Consider the following 16,978-nt stretch of genomic DNA (forward strand, 5'->3'; position numbering starts at 1 on the left):
CTGGCAATGGCTGATGGGAGTCAAAGTCCAAACCTCTGGAGGGCATCACATTGTCTGAACAGTGGCAATGTCTAGGGACTCGGGATTTCTATGATACTCCAAGCCTGAGGTTCGCGTGGGTGCTGTCTGCATTGCCTGGGCGATGTCTTATCAGAACCAGTGTAGAGCTGGTGTAGTGTAGTGGTTAGAATGTTGGACTGGGACTCGGGAGACCCAGGTTCTAGTCCCCACTCAGCCATGAAGCTCACGGGCACCTTTGGGCCAGTCACGGACTCTCAGTCTACCCTATCTCGCAGGGTTGTCATGAGGATAAAACAGAGAGGAAGAGGAGGAGCATGTAAGCCACCTTGGGTTCCTTACAAGAGGAAAAAAGAGGTGGGATAGAAATGTAATAATATTAATTATTAATATTATTTTTTTTTAAACAGACCTCTGCTTTGCTTGACCAGAACTGGACCCTGAACCTGGACTTGCATTGCTTTGCATCCCATGCCAGAACTCAAGCCTGTGTCCAGTACTCATAGATGCTCGAGAGCTCGAACCCCATATCGCTCGAACCCCATATCGCTGATCCCAGAACACTGCTCTGCTTCAGATCTTCCATCCTTAACCACCCCTCCCACTCCTTGCTGCAAAATTTAAACCATAACATCTCTGGGGTTTGTGTGTGTGTGTATTTCTAAAGTATCGCTCCATTGCAGAGTGTCATCCAATTTCTCGAGGGATATGATCTCACAACTCTGCAGATCTTTTTATTGTGCCATGTAAAGCCGATGGGAAGAGATTCACATCGTCATGCATCTGAGCTTAAAGGCAACCTATCAGGGATGAAAGGCAACCTATTAGGGATTAGAAGGAGAGCCTCCTGGAGCATTATCCTGTATCTGGCAGCTGCAAAGCTCAGCAGATGTTGATGGCGCTGGGGATAGGCACAGGACCAAGCGGGCTGCAGTGCTGACAAGAGAGAGGCTTTGTTTCTACATTACCTTGCAATCAAGGGATGTTAATCACCTGCTTGCCAAGAAAGCACACATCAGTGGCCATCCTCTGTCCAATGACACGCCAAGAGCCAAGAAAGCTCTGTCTGGAATTGAGCCCCAGCTGGTCCCGACTGCTGGGATTGTTTCAAATTGTTTTGTCTCATTGGTTGTCTCCCCTTCTCATACCTCAGTAGGGATGTCGGAGAAATCCGCAACAGAACCAAACGAGTTTGGATTTTGATGAATCCGGTTGGCGGATTCCCTAGCGGACCATTCCCCGCCCCCCTGTCAGGTGGATTCCACTGGCTTGCAGGCCATTTTCCCAAACTTTCCTGATTTAGGGCACATTTTATCATCAAAAAATATGCGCAAAATTAAGAAGAACTGGCCAAAATGCACATTTCCTCATAGGCTAAAGCATGAAAATTCACATTTGGGGGGATTTTATGCATTTTGGGGGATTTGTGTGCATTTGCGCAACTGCACATTTTTGCATGTGTACATTTTTGCACGCGCACATTTGCCCAAAGGCGCATTTGCACAAACTGGGGGGGGGGGGAATCCAATTCCCTCGATGGGTGCAATGCAGAATGAAAGGCTTCTGAAAATCCGCAAAAGACAGATGGAACTGATTTCATCCCTATGCCTCAGCCTCCAGGCAGTTGGGTTCTGAGACCCAAGGGAGCTGAGGATTGGCCCATGTGGACCAGAAGCAGATCTGTGGTCTAAAACGCAGAGGGGTCAGCATTCCAGAGAAGAGCCGAGGTTGGACACCTCAGGCCCAGGGGCCAAATTGGGACCCCTCAATCTGGCTGTCTGTGGTCTCCCCTTCACCCTGTCTCCATCGCTTTCCCCCTACCGCTGACTTTTTGGTGGTTTCTGGGCTTTTCCGCAGCTTATTTCCCCATTCTAAAAGGTTGAAATGCCTCTTCTGAAGTCTAGTTACTGGGCAGAAAGAGCTTAAAGCTACAATATGCAGGTATGTTTGGCCCTGCCCCTTTTGCCTTTGGCCACACCCACCCCTGGAATGTGGCCCTCGAGGGCTTCTCTGAAAAGGAATTCAGCTTCTGGGCTGAAAGAGGGGCCCAAAGGGACCAGCGAGAAGTACTGGTGTCACCGGAGGCATGGATGGGAATCCCTCCCAAAGTTTGCTCCCTCCCAAAAGGCCAGGGCAAGGGGGGGTGCACCCCAAATCTTATCCCTGGTGTCAGCAGCACCAGGCCTCAGGCCGCCAAGGCAAATGTGAGGCCCAGCAGGATTTAACCCCCTTAAATACTACATGGATCATCCTACTCACAATATTTGGGTGTGAGAGCCTCAGCAAAACGCCGATTTCGGTTCTGACGATTTTCTTGTCGATCTGAAAATGGAATGAAAAGAACCCATGATTTTAGGTCGTTCCCGCCAACTCAAACACTGCTGTTTCTCATCAACAGATGGGTGGGGCAGATAGTTCAGTGGTTAGAGCCCCTGCTTTGAAGGCAGAAGGTCCCAGGTTTGATCCCTGGCATCTCCAGTTAATGAAAGATTAGGTAGCAGGTGAGGAAGAAGGCACTGTGTGCCCTAGGGTGGTGTACATGGTTTTCCCCTCTCCCATTTTATCCTCACAATAACCCTGCAAAGTAGGGTTATGCTCAGAGCGGGACTTCATGGCTTGAGTGCCATTTTTGGTAGAAAGGTGGACTACAAATAGGGATGCAATCCGAGACAGACTAAAATGAGTTCGGATTTCTAAGAATCCAACTCGTGGAATCTGTTGCACACTGGCCTCCTCAGATCATTTTTAAACTTTCCCCCAAAGTATGCCAATTTATTCACTGCAGAATATGCATGTTTATGTGGAGACATATGCCATTCTGGAAAACATATACGCAGGGGAAAGTTGAGCGGAATGAGGGACAATATGCTAAGTACCAACATAAAGTACATATATTGTGGCAAAACCTCAAACAGACTTTTTGCGTATTTTTCCGCACATCAAACTGCCCCCCTCCCGAAGCTGTATCTGTGAGCGGGGCTGGAACAACCGGACAATCCGGGAAACGCACATGGGATGGGTTTCACAAAACCAGACATCCTTAGCTACAAGTCAAGTAAATAAATAAATGCATACACTTATTTGAGTAAATGAGTTGGGATTTGAACCTGGGTCTTCCCAGCCTTAATTCAACACACTGCCCACTGCCCCACAGTTTACTCCAGGGGATAGATCCCAGAGTTTGGCTACACCCCTGCGTCTCATAGGATATAATGCTAGATGGGTATTGAGGCCACTGAGTCCAACCCCCTGCTCAGTTCAGGAATGAAGTTTAAAGACTCTCTGACAGATGGGTCTCCAGTCTCTGCTTGAAGACCTCCAGGGACGGAGATCCCACCACCTCCCTAGGAAGTTGGTTCCATTGTCTGACTGTTCTGACTGTTAGGAACTTTCTCCTGATGTTCAACCAAAATCTTCCCTCTTGTAACTCCAGCCCATTATTTCGTGTCCTGCAATCTTGGGCGATAGATAACAGGTTGTGGCTTCTTCTGTGTCACAACAACCCTTTAGGGACTGGAGAAGTGCTATCATCTCCCCGCCCCCCAGTCTTCTCAAGGCTAAACATGCCCATCTTTCTTCATAGGACTCAGTTTCTAGTCCCCTGATCATCTTTGTCTCCCTCTCCTGAGCTTGTTCCAATTTATCAGAATCCTCCTTAAAGTGTGGACACAGTATTCAAGGTGAAGTCTGATGAATGTGGAGTAGAGCGGAACAATTACTTCCTGTGATTTAGAAACTATACTTCTGTTGATGCAACCCAAAATGGCATTTGCCTTTTTTGCAGCCATGTCACACTGCTGGCTCACATTCAGTGTAGGAGCAGGCAGCCCACTTATCTACTCTCTCTCTCCCTCTCTCTCTCTCGCTGTCTGTCTCTTGAAGAGAGAAATTGCACTCACCGTCTTCTTCAATATTTTGGCTGCATACTGGACTTGAGTCCCTTTCTCTTCGCAGCTGTACACCACCGATGTGGCACCCCTAAACAGACAAGAACAGGAAGAGATAGGTTCTTACACTTGCCCCAGATTGAGACTAGAGTAGTACTATGTCACTATTCAAAAATCAATCGGTCAATAATTATCACTAACAAAAACCCCTAGATCCATAGATAATGGTGAAATCATACATTTCAACTGTCCCAGTTTGTCTTTTGCTCCTATATTTGCCTTTTGTGGGAAGCTGCCTGATTCAAATGGTGTCAGTGTGAGTTGCTAGTCACACTTCAGGCGTCAGCTCCCTGCCCAAACCCCAGGTCTCTAGGAGTTCAATTGTAGGACCAAAGCAGATAGGATGAGAACCACATAATTAGTAATTGCAGTGATGAAGGGGTGTGTATGTATGTCTCAATCCCGATCATAAAGGGGGAAATCCCTTCTCCTCCTACTCTGGTCTCTGCTAATCTTCTTCCTGTCTCTCCTGTTGCTTTTATTAAACATAATAATCAGACAATCACTAATCAGTCAGGCAGTCACTAATCCATCAGGCAATCACCAATCAAGCAAGCAATAATCACCAATCAATCAGGCAATCACTAATCAATGAGGCAATCACCAATCAAGCAAGCAATGATCATCAATCAATAAGGCAATCACTAATCAATGAGGCAATCACCAATTAATCAGGCAATCATTAATCAGTCCTGCAGTCACTAATCAACCAGGCAGTCACTAATCAATCAGGCAATCTGGAGATCACTAATCAAGCAAGCAATAATCACCAATTAATCAGGCAATCACTAGTCAATCAGGAAATCAGGAAATCACCAATCATGCAGTCACTAATCATTCAGGCAGTCAGGAAATCACTAATCAATCAGGCAAACAGGGAATCTTTAATTGTATGAATACTGATCCATCTTTTGACTCCACCCTTCCAACCTCATTGCCTTTTATGCCTGGATGGCCTCTGTGTGTTTCCCTTCCTTGCATCTATCATATCTGCCCACAAAATCCACCTTTTCTGGGCATCCATTCCACAGCCTGCTAGTCCCAACACCCTCTTAGTAACTAAGCCAAAGGACACAACATTTTCCTCTCCTTCCCCTGTGGTGTGCCCTGTGTCTCCCTGGACATTTCTGTTTGTGAAATATCCACGAAGAAGATATCTGGGAGAAGGATGACTGAATCAGCGATTTCTAGTCCATGTCACTTTTGCCTGAATTTACCATAAATCTATCTCATCCCATTTGCACATTAATCTGCCTTTTTTTTTAAAGGAAAACATCCACTTGAAAACCCACTTTTCCATATGTATTTAAATAGTCTTTATAAAGGTCTTTTCTTTCATAGTGTGCACATTTTCTCTCAAAAATCACATTTCTAATGAATGCACCATCTCTCCAAAGAAAGTGCATTTCCAAATGATTTTGGATACTTTTTTGAGCCAAGAACTGCATCGGAACACACAGAAAGCACAGAAAGTGGTGGATAATCACATTCTGATCCACGCATCAGGCTGGAGGGCTGTGGGTCATTTGAGCTTGTATCAGAATTTGCAAGGATCGAATTGCTCAGCCTCCCTATTTCAGCAAAGTGCACATATGCGCATGTGTGCATAATGAGACAGAAGCCATGCTTTATGCGTGGCTGCTGCAGACTTGCAGCATAGACCAGCATAGACCAGGAGTGGGCTGAAGGTAGATTTAGATCTGCTGGAAGATCTCTGGGTCATTTGCAGTGTCCTTTGAAGGATTTCTGACTCCCAATTATTTAACAATAGCAGCAAATTGACTCCCAACCCCCTCTACTGAAATGGAAACAAAAACATGAAGGTTAACAGGAGTGGATTTAGGGGCAGAAAACTGAGCTCCATTCAGTTGTGATACTCAAAACAAATTGCCATGCTCAGATTTATTTAATTCTAAGTGTATGTCCACTTGGTGGATTGTAGGGTTCATGTAAAAATGAATTAGATCTTGCAAGTAGGGATATACGGGCTTTATTAACTCTGTTCCGTCTGTGTTTCATGGATTGTCAGGCATCTTTTGTTCTGCTGTCCTCTCTTTGACAGGCCTGGATTCTTTAAACAAGAATTTAGTTCTACTAAGGTGAATCAGTTAGTATTCAAGTGCACATTAGCGCTAATGTGAATTAGTGCTCTAATGAGAATTGGGTAGTGCACAAGTATGGATTAGCATTAATGCGGAGTAGTTAGTGCAGAAGTGTGCATTAGCACTAGTGCATTAGCACTAATGTGAATTAGGCAAATCTCCCCTAGAAGTGAACAACCAATCTGCAAGTTTGTGGATCCCCGTGACTTGGAAAAAGCCAGTCCCCTGCAGAATATCCAGGCTGGATTCATAGAAATCTGAACTCATGTGAATCCATTGCGGATTTCTCTGGCATCCTTAATACTTGCAAGCATGAAGTCTGCCCACCACTGGCATAAACCATCTGTGATGACCTCTGCTAGCCTCAGGAATCAACACTCCCTATAGCACAGAAGACTTCTCCCCCTCCCCTCCAAGTGAGGTTCTGCCTTGCCCTTAGTAAAACCATTTTAATTAAAATTGAAATACTAAAGAGCTTTAAACCTTTAAGCAGCTTTGGAAGACTGAAAGGCGCCATGCTGCTCTGACCCAGATGCTCCCTCCCCACCCCCCACCCACGTTTGTCTCCCTCACTGCAAAGAAAATCAGCAAATTTGTGTTTACAGAGAGATTACATCCTGATCATCATGGACCGACATGAGAAACTCTCTTGGGGTCACAGGAAACAGCTTTGGTCATGTGCATCCCTTTAGGGGAATCTGGTTCCTTTTCTTCATGCTGTGAAGGATAGTGGGTCCAGTTAGGGTATCGCCCCTTCACCACCAACAGGGATGCAGAACTCAGCAAAAGGTAAAAGTTCTCCGAATTCCACCTTGAAGCTTCTTTCAGCTCATGTCTGTATTGGACAGTGAGCATTGTTTTTGGTCTTTCCAAATGAAAATCCATGTGTGTTCCCCCCCCCAAAGTACACGTCAGTTGTGTGCATTTCCCTCCCATTGATGAAAACACGTTTGTGTGCATTTGTCAGATGTATCCATTTTATGCTGTGCAATTTTGCATGCAGAAGGTGCCAGGTCAGGACCTCAACATCTCTAGTTAGAAGGGTTGGTAGTACCAGGTGGTGGGCATGCGACCCTTCTCTCCCCTAGAGGGATGTTACCAGTCAGGGTTAGGGACGTCCATCACTGGGAAGCCCAGTTCTTTTTTGGCTCGGTGGAGTTCTGCAGCATGCATAACACACTTTGCATCTGTGAACTGAGCTGCAGGCTGTTCCCATGTGGGAAGATGAGGTGGGGTAGGGGAAGCTAGCAGTTTGGAAAACCCCCACTGTTATCTCCGATCAATGATAGGAGATAACGGCGAAGCTAGCAGTTTGGGAAACCCACAGTGTTTTCTCTGATCAATGATAGGAGATAACAGCAGAGTTTCACATGGCCACATGGGCCAGCCTGGAAGGCCATATTGGCCCGCAGAACAGAGGCTCCACATTCCTGCTTTACAGAATATGTTCTTGATGTGCCTTAAGGTGTCCTTATCACAATGTGCTTACTCCGAAACATACAGCTCATTCAAGCAGTACAGAGGGTACCAGGGGGCGGGCACAAAAGCAGGCACACAGTGAAGTAACGTTAGCCCCAGACCAACAACATCCTGGGGGCTGCTCCTGCCCCAAGCACTAAACAAATCCTCTCGGTGAAGGTCACCCCCATCGCTGCATCAGCAGGCTGTGGGGAGCTGATTTATTTGCTTGCTGTTGCTAATGGCACAGGAGCCTTGATGGGGTAAAAAAGTTGGCAACTCTCCTGTTAATGACACCTCCCTGGCAACAGCTTAGAAAACACCGAGATCCTTATAGGACAATTTAAATAGCAAGCATCGTGGCACAGCAGTGTCCACACCGCAGATGTTTTCTCTCGCTAAGAATAGCCCCGCTTTCGCCGTCAGTTCCTCCAGACCTTGTTAACGGCAACAGCAGGTGGACTGGAGAACAAAATTAGATATATTCATCTCTGCTCCCCCCCCCCCCCGCTCCTTTGCAGCTTCCTTATTGCATTTCTGGGGGAGCCTGTTCTCAAAACAAACACCAGCTTTTCCACTTCGATTGCAGACCACTGATGAAACTTCTGCACAGGGCTAGCGTCCAGGGTAGGCATGGGTGAGCACTTGCAGATGGCCTGCATCCTAGTGGGGGCCTGCTGATAAGTCCCCCCCTGGAATTGCTCCTCCTTGTTGGCACCGCAACCTGTTTGTCCACCTGCCTCTCGCTCTGGCCCCAGATAACGCTGGTGAGGAGTAGATGCCCTGGCCCACTTGCTCCCTGGCTCTCAGCCCATCTGTCACGTCCCTTCGTCCTCCCCTTTTGCAGTCAACACACTCCAGGAAACAAAGCTTCAAGTCAACACTACTTTGTTAGTCAACGACTAGCTTCTTTACAAATGCAGATTCTAGGAAACTCTCAGACTGCACAGAACCAGCTAATCCACACATCTACGAATCTCAATAGAGGAGACGAAGTGGAAGTCAGAGAAGTCACCAGCAGTCTGGGCATGAACTTGCTTCATAGGGATGTTCCTCCCTTAGGGTGGCTCCCTCCTACGTTGGCTTCCATGAGTGGGCAACCTGGCGGAGCGTCTGTGCCCCGCCCCTAACTCTTCCCGCTTCACTCTGCGACGGACCCTTGCGTCCCTCAAGTCGCGCCCCTCGCCCTCTTCCTCCTCTGGCAAAACTTGAGTTCTCATGGTGGAGGAAGAGGGAGCCATTCAGCCTGGGCCATCTGTGTGTCAAGGTCTTGGGAAGAAAGTCTCACTGTATCTGGGCTTACTGGGGAGGTTGCCTCCCTCTGTTCTTTCTGTTCCCATTCTGATTCCGAATCTGAGCTGCCAGACATCTCCACATGCTCAGATTCATTCCTGACACTGTCAAGCAAGCAAGTGGCAGCAATGATAAGGAAAAGGAGGGGGAGTGTGACAGTGGGGTTGAGACGGGAGTCTCACTGAGCGAGGCAGGGGGCCTATTGAAGGTATATTGCTCTCTGAAACCTGGAACTGGCACTGCTTCCGCAAATCAATTTTGGATCACGGACATCGAGGCTTGAGGATTTCGTTTGTTTGGACAGACAGAGCAGAAAGGACGTTAAATGAAAGAACGGTGTTGATTTGCATGGACTGGCAAGGGACTGGCAAGAGGGTGGAAAAGACTAGGCATGGAGAGAAATGTGTATTTTAATACCAACATACATAATTTTGCACTTTCAAACCACGCTGTGAACGGAAACACAGTTATCCGTTGAAATTCACATCTCTCTGAATTTTGCAATTATGCTCCAATCAAAAAATGCATACAAAATTGTGTCCATTGGGTGGGGGGTGGGAATAAGACTTACAAATGCATTATATTAGGAAAATTGGTTGGCAACCCCACCCCCCACCCCCTGGTGTATTAGGCAAAACTGCACACAGAAATGCATGTATTCAGAGAAAATGTGTAGAAAATGTTTATGAATTTTCACACAAATGTAAAAGTTGGTTTAAGATGAAGTGAATAATAATGATACGTTTTCATCCATCCTGGATTGTCTTAGGGTTATGGTTGTTTGCTTGAGCTTGCTTGTTTGAAGTTCTTTTAGATATATGTTCTCTTGTGTATATTGCCTATTCGTGTGTATTTTATGCAAATGGATTTTAATCTCTGTGTACTGTATTTTTAATGTTTTTAATCTTGGTAAACTGCCCAGAGAGCTTTGGCTATGGGGTGGTATAGAAATGTAATAAATGTAATAAATAATACATAATAAATAATTTAACTTAACTTAAGACTAGAAAAATGGGAACATTTGAAACAGAAAGAAACCAAAAGGGATGGATTCATCCTTCCCTAGGAAAAACTCAACATTTCTGGTGGACTTTCTGGTGGACTTTTCTCCCTAGAAAAGGTTCAACATTTCTGGTGGACTGGTGGACTTTCTGTTGGACTTTTGTAAGAACTCACCCTAGTTTGGGTTCTCCAGGCACTCGCTGAAGCAGCATCCCCCTGAACCTGGGCTCGAACCACCCATGAGTTCGGTGAATTCTCCAGTGCTCACCGCGAACCCGTTCAGAGAGCGCCGCCATTTTCGCGCCTTTGATTTCTGCGTAAAACAGGAAGTTAAAAAATGTGCATATTCAAATATGTGCAGTTTGAAGCTGGGAAAGCTAAATGAGTGCAATATTAGAGGGATTATACCTCTAATAATGTGCATATTTAACTTTCCCAGCTCCAAACTATGCATACTCGAATATGCGCATTTTTTTAACTTCCTGTTTTATGCAGAAATCAAAGGTACGAAAATGGCGGCGCTCACCGAACTGGTTCGCGGGGAGCACTGGGGAGGACGAGCAGGCACGAGCAGGGGATGAACAAGGACAGCATCTTGGCGGGCACAGTTTGGGGGTCGCGGGCGGGGGTTGCTCGACGAATTCCCCAATTGCGCTCGCGACATCGCTAGCCCCAGTGGACTCAATGGCAATGCTGACCCAGTGTGCAGCTCCTATGAAAAAAAGCAAATTCCATGTTGGGGATCATTAGGAAAGGTACTGAAAATAAGGATGCCAAGATGCCCCCATGCAAATCGATGGCGTGACCACATGTGGAATACTGAGTACTGTTCTGGTTGCCGGACCACAAAAAAGATTTTGTAGAGCTGGAAAAGGTGCAGGAATAGGGCAATCCAATTGCCACCCTCCAGCAGGGGCCCACTGGCAAGAGCCCCCTGGAGTGTCTCCTCCTCTTTGCCATGGCAGCCTGCTCGTTCACCTGCCTCTTGCTTTGGCCCAGGCAATGGTGGTGGTGAGAAGGAGGAGCAGGAAATGCCCCTTTGGGGGGGGTGGTGGTAATTTTTTTTTCAGAAGAAATTACAAAAAAACATCAATATTGATTAAAAATCCCTCCCCGATCCCTCCCTCCGCTTGAGCAGTTTCAGGATTCTTCTTCTCCCCTCCTTTATTTTCTATTTCTGTTCCAGGGTAATATATTAATTCATCCTCTTTCATTCCTTTATTTTCTTCTTCTTTTCATAAGTCCCACAAATGTCTATAAGCTTCTACCAAGGTTATTCTATTTGATCCTCCCCCTGCATCATAAAGTTTAAATATTTCCGCCAATCCTTCTTGAAGGTGTCCCTTCCCTTTCTTCCTCTGTGCACTCTTAACTTCTGTATCAACTTTTCATTTATTGCTATGTCCCAGATTTTCTTTTTCCACAAAGGTATGGTCAGCATCCAGGCTGTCTTCCAATTACTTGCAATGAATTGCCTCACAGCTATCAGCAAGAAACCAATTAATGTGTTCTTTCTCAAATCTCTCCATTTTCTTTTTACAAACATATTTAATGAAGCTAATTCTAGTGTCTTACAAATCTCTCGATCAGTCATTCTTTCTATTTCTCGAAATATCTTGTCCCAGAATTTTTTAACCCTCCTGCATTCCCACCACATATGTATTTGAGTACCGTTAATTCCACACCCACTCCAACACAAAAGGGATAGATTCTTATTCATTTTTGCTAACTTCGTTGGTGTCTAATATCACTTCTAAACCAACTTTAGTGCCCCTTCTTTTATTTTTGTGGATATTTTGGAAAGGGAAATCTATCTAAGAGTTGTTTCCAATCTCCTTCCTTTAAGGGGATGTCACTGTTTATCTGCTCTCTGCATCTCATGGAAGCAAGTGGTCAGAGTGATGAGGAAGAGGATAAGGAGAAAGAGAAGCTGATGAGAATGGCAGAAGGCGATGTATTAAACATATTTGTTTTAGGATTGTTTCAATGATGTTATTGTAAACATAGGCCTTTATGGATCTTAGTGGCCTTGAGTGCCATTTCCTGGTAGAAAAGTGGGATACAAATTAAATGAATAAGTTAGGAAATGCACAAGAACATAAGAGCTGTGCTGCATCAGACCAAAGGAAGTCCTTCTTCTCACAGTGCATAGTTAACCTATGGAACTCACTACCACAGGATGTAGTGATGGCCACCAATTTCGATGGCTTTAAAAGGGAATAGGACAAAAATGGAGAAGAAGGCTATCAATGGCTACTAGTCTTGATGGCTATGGGCTACCTCCAGTACCAGAGGCAGTGAGCCTACATACACCAGTTGCTGGGGAACATGGGCGGGAGGGTGCTGTTGCGCTCGTGTCCTGCTTGTGGGTTCTTGGTCGATAGCTGGCTGGCCACTGTGTGAACAGAATCTGGACTAGATGGACCCTTGGTCTGATCCAGCAGGGCTCTTCTGATGTTCGTATGTTCTTAAGGTCCATCTAGTCCAGCATTTTGCTCAAATATAAGGCAGACTCACTGAAAGAGCAGGCCCATTGAGGGTGTCTTGCCCAACGGCCCTCAAAGAACCCTGGAGCCAGTACTGAAATGGCATCAGGCTTCTTCGTCATGGACACCCCTTTTGGCACTAGGGGAAACTGAGGCTCAGAGAGAGACAGCTTTCCCAGGCAAAGGGCTCGTGCACAGACTTGCCTAGGAGCACAGCCTCAGCTCTGAGGTTCTAGTAAGAAAAGTGGCCAGTTTAATCCTATGCATGTTTGCTCAGTTACTCAAATAACTGTGTAGTCTTAAACATTGGAAACAACCACCACAACCCAAGACGGTCATCATCGTGAGGCTTACTGTGGAGAGCAAAATGTTGCTACCAGCACAGCATATCACGATAATCTTTATTTTCCTGAAATTTACTAGGGCTCGGGGATTTATAAAAAGGACAACAGGAGACCTGACAGAAGATTTTATTTCTCTTATTTCTCTGCCATTTAGCTACCAATACAATTTCATTGGGTTGGTTAGTTTTGAGGAGAATCATTAAAACCACAGCCACAATGGCTTTAAAAGGGGATGGATGAGCATTGGCAGGAGAAACTTGGAGAAAAGTAGTGAGAGGACAAGAGGTAATGGAGAAAGACAATGAGAAAGACCGGTGTACCCTACAACATTTCACTATGGGGGAGACATTTGTTCGATTCACGTTGAAGGTGTTCAATATAATTTGTGTATCCCAAACCCAACATGCAAACTGAAATGCAGTTACGCTGACCAGTACCAGGCGCAAAATTGTCTGGTCCAAATTTGTATACAAATGTACCCAGATTGGCCCTGTTGAACCATGCAAAGTGGAACACACTTGCATCCCCAGATCTGCACTTTTCTGAATGTTGCGATACAGTTCACAACTCAAAAGAATGCACACGCCAATGTGTGTATTATGGAAACGGGCACATAAAAAGTCTTACATTAGGCAGAATGTACATATGAAGATGCATTGTAATAGGGAATAACTGTTTACAAAAAGTGAGCATGCTAGAAAAAGTGTATGCAACAACGTGCACCGAAGTGTGTGCACATTTTTGTGCCCATTTCTTTTGGGCGAATTCACAAACTGGTACAGAGGCAGGCCGAAACGGACTTACAGCTGGGAGAATGAGAAATGGAAAAAAACTGAACTGGACCGATTTGCCCAACCTTTGCCAAACCCCCATCTGGCTTACTGACGGTCTGTCACAGCTGCCTGAATCAGACAGCAGCATTATCCAAAAAAGAGAGAGACTGTGGCACAAAAGGGGGTGAAATTTTGTTCTCCTTGTGCTAATTCACATTAGTATTAATCACATTAACAAATATACATTAGCGCATTTGCACAAGTGCTCATCAGCACAAATGCGCATTTGCGTGGATGCAAATGGGCGCAAATTCCTCCCAGCAGTGGAAAATGAGGCTACAAGTTTGCAGAGTCCACCTGACCCAGAAAAAGCCTGTCTAGTGTGGAATCTGCAAGTTTGATTTATAGAATTCCATCTCCGTCATTAAGCAGACGATGGAACGGAAAACGCCTTGTGCAAAACACAAATGGGATGGAATTAACCAAATTCATACATCCCTCCTTGTAACACCTATTCATCTACCAAGGCATACACCACAATGACTGCCATGCACTGTTGTTCTGTCTGTTGTAAATGTTCATTTATTCACTGGTGGCTTGTCCTGCATCCATTTAAATAGATACAAGATGCTGCTTGTTTTGGGGACTGAAATATACTCAAAAGAGGGAGAGAGAGGGTGTCGTTCCGTGATCGACAATTCAAAAATCAGCCTCAGCGGCTCTGCAGGGTGTGAAATCCAAGCTGCGCACCACGTGGCACGCCAGGATTCATGCGCAGATGGTGGCATGCATGTGCACTCAAACCGGGAATACAAACCCACGTTGCTTGGAGATCGTTGGGAGTTTTAGTCCAGGCCACGTGGAACCCATATAATCGTAAACATAATCATAATGAAGAGGATGGTTTGCTGGCTGTTCATAGAGCCAGTTGGAGTGGACACTTCTAGCCTGGAGACCCTGGAGTCAAAGTTGATAGCCAGAAATTTGGTGGCCTAAGAAATGGGAAATCCTCACAGAAGACGCAGATCAGAAACCCAAGTAGCTTGGCTTGTTTCTAATTGTACGACCTCCGTGAGAGCAATCCGGTATCAGCATCTTGCCTGGATGTTGACATTCCTTAGCTCTCCCTGCAAACAGAAACCTCACATCTCCCTTATGAAAAAAGAAAAGAAAGCCGAATCTGTGGGTAAGGGGGCCCTAATGTATGAGCGGGTGGGGCCCCTCCCCTATTACTCCAGCTCAGGATGAAGCCTGTACCTGAAATACACCCCCCCCCCATTTACCCTTGCCTCTGTCTCTCTCTCTCTCTTTGGTTTTCTCTCCTGTGTTGAGTATTGGACTGTAAGGTCTTTGGGGCAGGGATCAACCCTTGAACGTCCATGCCATGCACACTGATGGAAGATTAAGAACAATATTTTATTTTATTGATTGATTTACTTCATTTCTATTCCGCACAACAGCCAAAGCTCTCTGGGCTGGTTACAAAAATTGAAACCACAAGGTGTAGCATAAAACAATATAATAATAATAATAATAATAATAATAATAGCCATAAGGAAATGTAAAGCCCAGCCCTACCTGCCCAGTTCTGGGCCCATGAGGTAGAAGTCCTGTAGGGTCGAATCCCTCCGGGAGCCCTCGATCCAAAATTCATCCCCTGTAGGGTTAGAAGTGGGCATCCTTGGGGCAGAGACTCAGTTCTGTTCCGGAGACAAAGAGGCTGTCCTTTGCTTGGTCTCACTTCCTCTTGTCTTAGAACATTGCAGGTGGGCAAAGGGAGAGAGATGGAGAGAGAGGGCGAGGGGGAAAGAAAACCAATTCCCAGGATTATCCAGAAGGATCAGAGAAACATGCCTCAATCTTCTGGTGCCGTCGGAGCACACGAGAGGGTGGCCGGTCTGCCTCTGCTCAGCTGGTTGGCTGCTCCCATGGTGGACGGACCTTGTACACTCATGGCTCAAAGCTCACAAATGCCTCCTCCTTGCAAAATCATGTATGTGTGTGTTTGCCTTTAAAATTGGCTCTCCAGGCTAAAGATTGGCTCATGGGGGAGACGATCGCATCTCTCTCTCTCTCTCTCTCTCTCACGGGAGTCTGCATTCTGCTCCTGCCAAGGTGCTGGGGCTATCATCAGCTTTCCAAGCAAACTGCTTCCTCCATCTTTTCTCGACACTCGGGCGGATCGCCTTAAAAAAACCAACCCCGTGGAGTAGGACAGATCAGGTTTTCCCCTTGCCCTGAGCTGCTGTACAAATCCACCTCCCCTTCAATGCCTTCTCTTTTAGACAGTTGCAAATACCATTAGGTGACGACAACACAGCAAGGAAACCGCTCCCTCTGGCTGCCCTCTTCCTTTCCTATCTGCTCCTTTCAGTCTGGGATCCCCCCAGCGTGATCCGCAGACCAAGTGATGGTGTCCAAAGATTTGCTCCACCTCAGGGATTCGGCCCTCTTTGCTTCGGCCTAATAATAATTCCAATAAACAATAATGTGTTGGTTTTTTTTTAAAAAAAGAGCAATTACGAATCAGATGTCATTGTTTTCCAAATCTAGAGAAGGCTCGATCAGCAAACGGAGTTTCCCATTTCAAAGCACAGATTTCCCCCTGGTGTGCTCCTCTGTTCTTTTAGGTGATGCTCAGATGACACAGAATGCCACGCCCGAGAGAGAAAAGATCCCGGTGACCTCTATTTGAGAAAGTGTAGCTTTTCAGCTCCGCCTTCCAAACTCGGCTCTCTCCTGCCATCTCATGGATCCTGAGTTTAACTTCAACCTTCTCCAGCAAATTGAGCCAAACACTGCTGCAAAATGACAACTCAGCTCTTCATGACTGTGACAGGCAGCAAAACGGAGCAGTGTAGCTGTGCCTCCTAAAAGGGGTGCTCTTGTTCAGGGTTCCAGCAAATGATGGGCCAACTTATTTATTCATTATTTGTTTATTTATTTGTTACATTTACATCCTGCCTTTCCTTCAAAGAGCCCAAGGCAGCTTACATTGTCCTCTCCATTTTTATCCTCACAACGAACCTGTCAGTGTCAGTGACTGGCCTAAGGTCACCCAGTGAGCTTCATGGCTAAGTCAGGATTAGAACCTAGTTCTCCTGAGGCCCAGTCCAACACTTTAACCACTACACCACGCTGGCTTACCCCAGCAGAAACTGTAGTTTGCTCATCAAGTTATGAATCTCAGACAAAGGTTCTTCATTCTCTCTAAGTCAAATTGTGGCATGTGTGCATCAGCAAAGTGCATCTTGCGTCGCTATGTGATGTATCCTTCTCTGATTGGTTGTTTTCCACATTCCCTGCTGTTTATCTTAAAGTTGGTACGGAGATGCACGCAGGTCTAAAATAAATGTTCCCATTGCTCTTTTTTCCAACATGATTAGTTTGTTGAAGGATTTCAAATCCAGACTTTTACATGGGTTGGCTTTGGGAAACAGTAACGGAAAGGCTCAAGTGACATCACTCCATGATGCAGAGCATCGCAAATGGGATGTTTCCGTTTGCTGCAGGACGTAAAGGGTTAAACCAAGTGACATCAGGGCACGCATAGAA

General features: G+C 45.8%; 1 protein-coding gene across 1 annotated transcript in view; it reads right to left on the reverse strand.

Moving 5' to 3' along the window:
* LOC146333752 (calcium/calmodulin-dependent protein kinase type IV-like) overlaps positions 1–15,102 on the reverse strand; it is a 41,688-nt gene extending 26,586 nt beyond the window's left edge. The window contains exons 1-3 of the mRNA XM_084826386.1: positions 15,002–15,102; positions 3,918–3,996; positions 2,278–2,340 (exon numbers count right to left, since the gene is read on the reverse strand). Of these exons, the coding sequence (XP_084682512.1) occupies positions 2,278–2,340; positions 3,918–3,996; positions 15,002–15,102 (243 nt within the window). The remainder of the gene's footprint in view (positions 1–2,277; positions 2,341–3,917; positions 3,997–15,001) is intronic.
* Positions 15,103–16,978: the final 1,876 nt, after the last annotated feature.

This window comes from Heloderma suspectum, chromosome Z (genome assembly GCF_057233095.1).
Source record: "Heloderma suspectum isolate Gila_16-S chromosome Z, 16-S_ref, whole genome shotgun sequence".
Classification (NCBI taxonomy): domain Eukaryota; kingdom Metazoa; phylum Chordata; class Lepidosauria; order Squamata; family Helodermatidae; genus Heloderma; species Heloderma suspectum.